This window comes from Chinchilla lanigera, unplaced genomic scaffold (genome assembly GCF_000276665.1).
Source record: "Chinchilla lanigera isolate Chin_1 unplaced genomic scaffold, ChiLan1.0 scaffold00018, whole genome shotgun sequence".
NCBI lineage: Eukaryota > Metazoa > Chordata > Mammalia > Rodentia > Chinchillidae > Chinchilla > Chinchilla lanigera.
The window spans coordinates 28,666,483-28,671,118 of record NW_004955419.1 but is presented as its reverse complement, the minus strand read 5'-3'; the positions used below and the strand labels follow the sequence as shown (position 1 = coordinate 28,671,118).

General features: G+C 38.7%; 1 protein-coding gene across 1 annotated transcript in view; it reads left to right on the top strand.

Annotated features, from left to right (window-relative positions):
- Positions 1–4,636, top strand: part of Dcaf10 (DDB1 and CUL4 associated factor 10) — a gene marked incomplete in the record, with an annotated part of 54,305 nt that overhangs the window by 357 nt on the left and 49,312 nt on the right. Inside the window, 1 exon segment of the mRNA XM_005382862.2 lies at positions 1–232. Coding sequence (XP_005382919.2) covers positions 1–232 — 232 coding nt within the window.

The following is a 4,636-nucleotide window of genomic DNA, read 5'->3' as shown; positions in this document are numbered from 1 at the left end:
GGGCAGGCAGCCGGGGCAGGCACGGCCTCGGCGCGGGCCTGCGCGGCCCCGGCGCTAGACTGTTCGGGTGGCTGAGAGAGCGCAGCCTGGGCCGCGGGCTGTTCGTGGACCCGGCGCGGGACCATTTCCGCACCATGACCAACCTGTACGGTTCCATCCACCCCGCGGACTCGGTGTACCTCAGCACGCGCACCCACGGAGCGGTCTTCAACCTGGAGTACTCGCCCGACGGGTAAGCGCGGCCCTGCGGGAGGAGTTCCGGGCGGCCGCGCTTTCGGCCGCAGGCCGGCTTGCCCCTGGGGCCGGGTCCTGCTGCGCCCCGTCCCGACCTTTTGAGGTAGTCAGGCGAGTTTGCTTCCCGTCGGGACTCGAGGCTCTGTGAAGGAAAAATGCCGAAAGCCACACCGCGAGGCTGTCACAGCCAGCCCAGACTAGGGCTCCTTGGTACACAGCAGGTGCTCATGAAATGTCTTAAATCAGCGCCCGTCCTTTTGCGAGTCATCCTAGGCGTACTTTTCTCCTAAGCTTGTGTCAGAGGTAGGGAAGCGGCAGAATCTCTGGACCCTGGGCCGGAGTTTGTCATGAGGAGACAATGGTGCATTCCTGTGCTCGGGAAAGGTACGTTACAAAGAGGCGTCTCCTCGTTTGGGCCCTTTGTAAAATTCTGAAGCTAGGCTACATGCTTCTGTTAAGGGCTAGATGTCCTCTTGACATGGTTTACTTTGGGCCGTGGGGAAGTTTCAAAACGAATATACTATATATATTTAAAACTTTGTCTTGAGTATACAAGTATAGCAATGATTAAAAGAAAAATGGGAACATATTTCCACCACAAAATGATACAGATAATATAGTTCTTACCACACCAGTGCTCTGGGTTGCTGGGTATTTACTTATTTTATTCATTCATTCTCTCACTCTGGAAATGCTGTTTGAGCACTACGCCCCAAATGCATGGTTAACGGTGTCAGGCAAAACTAGCTAATGTCACTGCTTTCATTGAGTGTGAAACCTACCAGTTCAACTAGATATTCGATAATCATACTAAATAATGCATAATGTATATTTACAAATTGAGATAAAATCTTCAAGAAATCTGTTGTGGACTAAGGTGTCTGATGTTTCCCTGAGAAAGGGACACTTGAACCAAGATCAAAGAAATGAAATTAGTAGAATATAAATAAGTCAAGATAGCATTGGAGAGAGGGAGTAGAAATATTCTAGATGAAAACTGGTATATCAAAAGTCCTTTGGTAGGAAAGAAGCAGTATGTCATGTTAGAAAAGCTGAAAACCAATTTTTTCCTGAAAAAAGAGCTAAAATGTGCTAAGAGAGAAGCAAAGGAAAAGTCAGAAATTACTGTAAACAGGTAAGCCCTCTTGCATTACATTGATGAAAGTGGTTTTCTTCTAATCACATCTGGTGCTAGGATCTCTAGAGTTTTTTCTTGTTTTAGCAATTTGGTAGAGCTCTTAGCAATGAGTACATACCTGAGTAAGGGAGAAAACTGGTGAGAGGAGAAATTTTTGCTGAAGCTTATTCATGGACCTTTCCTCCTTCCTCCATTCCCTGTTCTTGAGAGCTTCCCACCCTCAATCCTTGACAGCCTGTTTCTCATAAAAATTCATTTCCTTTCCTCTCTATGTCCTGGCTTCTGTCCTCTCAGCCTCCTACTTATACTTTAAGAAGTAGCTGTTTCTGCTCTTTAGAGGTACAATTTTAGGTAGAGAATGGTGATGATAGGATGAATTAGGAAGATTGAATTCAAATTGGAGGGCAATTGGAATGAGGGGCATATTATTCAGAATTCTTTGTTTGAATTTGGACTGCATTTTCCCAGAAACTTTTTTTTTTTTAAACCTAGGGGCACTTTACCAGTGAGCTATATTCTTTGCCCTATTTTTTGTTTTAAGACAGGGTCACACTAAATTGCTCTGGCTGACCTTAAACTTCCATTCCTCCTGCATCTGCCTTCCAGGTAACAAAGACTTTTTTTTTAAGGTAGTTAGGTACTCTGATACTTAAAATAATTGTGTAATTTTTAATCATACAATGGATACTTATTATGTAAGTAAACCTAGACAGTAAATGAACTAAACGTCACTTATAATCCTGGAGAATAAATGGATTCTAAGGAAATTTTTTCGTTATGTTTATTTAAATATAAACATGTAATCATACTTTGTAGCCTTTTTTCCTGTAGTATGTTATGAACTACTTATGTTAATAGAGTTCTACAATAGTATATAAATCCCTGTGAACAAATGTGTTAGATTTATATCTTGAAGTTAAATCCCTAGGATTCAAAGTTATGATTTTTGATACATATTGTTAATAGCTGTTTGTGAAGATCATACCAATTCTCATTCCTTTCATACACATATAAAAGTGTCTAATTCCCCATATCCTTGCCAGTACTGCATATTGCCACTTTTTTTTTAAATCTTTGTCAAGGTGAAAATAGTTCAGTATTTTAATTCTTTAGTATTGTTACTTTATCTAGTAGCATGCCCAACATTTGTTGAGCTAATAGACAGATGATGTATCTGCATTGAGGGAGATAATTTTTTATATCCCTCAGTTATATATGAGTTAAATTAGCTTACCAGATATGGTAATCACTGTCACATAGAAGGGCTTTTCAATATAGAGAAGTAATGACATAGAATGCAAGAATTACATTTAAGAATTTAATAGAGACCAGACTAAAAGTAATTTAGTACTAAAAAAGAAAAGGATATATAGACTAAAACGTAATTTCCAGAGTTCTAAAAACTGTTTTAAGTGATAGGAAATTTGTCATCTTCCTAGGATGACATTTTGAAAAAAGTAAATTTCATGTTATTTATTAAATTAGGTGAGACTTTCGAAAGCTATTCTCTACAAGAACATACTAGGCACAAAGAGAATTAGTATATTGAAAAAGAGAAGTGAAGTAATTATCCAAAATCAAACCATAGAAATTCAGGAACTGAAAATATGAAGGCAGTTTAGTAATATGAAACTTAAAGAGAAAAGGCCAGATATTTATTTAGAGTTTCTGAAGAAAATAAGATAGATAATAGGAAGGGAAAGAAAAAAAAAATTGAAGAGAAAAAGCCCCAATAAACCCAAGTGGCAGTTCTTCTAGGACATACAGTGAAAATGCAGGAAAACAAATACAATAGTCCAGTGCTTTAAATGATTTCTGTAATTTTTATGTACAGTGACCAGCACTCAAAAAAAGTAGGCATACTATGAAAAACCAATAGAAGTACTACACCATATAAATTCTTAGGAAACCCCAACATTAAAACTATGATATATTTAAGTAATTAAAAGACAAGATGGCTATCCTAACTTTCCACAATAGCCCATGCTGTGCTTTCCAGACTCAGTATCTTTGCTCTTACCCTCTTTTCTGTTTATTTGGCCCAAGCTCAGTCTACAATGCCAGTTTCTCCCCAACTTTTCACTTTTGCTTTATTGAATAAACTTTGTCACTGCTTTTATTTTTATTTATTTATTTTTTTTACAGTACCAGGAACCGAACTCACAGCCTCGCGCTTGCCAGGCAGGCACTGTGCCGCTGAGCTAAATCCCCAGCCCCTGTCACTGCTTTTAAAAAATAAAATACAAGATGGAGAAATTTAGTAGAGAACTAGAAACCATAAAAAGAAAAGACACTCTGGGAAGCCGAGTCAGGACGACTGAAAGTTTGATCCCAGCCTGAGCAATTTAGTGACTTTGTAAGACTGTCTCAAAATAAAAGAAGGCTGAAGATGTAGTTCAGTGTGATGGCCCTGGGTTCAGTCCTCAGTACCACAGGGAAAAACAAGGATGGAAAATCTAGACCAGAACAATACAATAATGGTTGATTTGAAATTTGAAAATAAATTAATGTAAATGACATCATTAACATAATAAAGGAAAAATATAGGAGTAGCTCAGTAAATGCTGAAAATGTTTCACACAATTTAACATATTTTTGTGGAAAAAGTAACAAAGCAAAATTAAAAGTACTAAAGAATTTCCTTAATCCAGTAATAGGAATCTCCAAAAATGAAAAACAACAACAAAACTCTACAATAAATATAATACTTCTTGGTGAATATTGAAGTTATTCTTGATTAAAAACAAGATAAGAGTGCCTATTAACATTTCTGTTCAGCAATATTCTGAAAGCTCTAGGCAGTATAGCTGGGAAAAGAGAGGGAAATTATCTATCTGTCTATTTATTGTCTTTGTGAGACGGGGTCTTGCTGTGCAGTTCAGGCTGGCCTTGAGCTCACTTTGTAGCTGAGGCTGGCCTCAAATTCACAAAGATCCTCCTGCCGTAGTCTCCCAAGTGCTGGGATTAGAGGCATGTGCCACCATGCCTGACCTAAGGGAAACTATTTAAAGAGAAGAAAGATCACAGATCTAGAGAAAACATTCCTAAAATTCATCTGGAACCAGAAGAGGCCTGGAATAGCAAAAGCAATCCTGGGAAACTAAAGAACGGCAGAAGGAATCGCAATTCCTGACTTAAAATTATACTACAAAGCTACTGTGATAATTGAGCATGGTACTGGCACAAAAGCAGACCTGAAAATCAATGGAACAGGTTAGAAGATGCATACATAACTACAAACACACTCAGCCACCTTATCTTTGA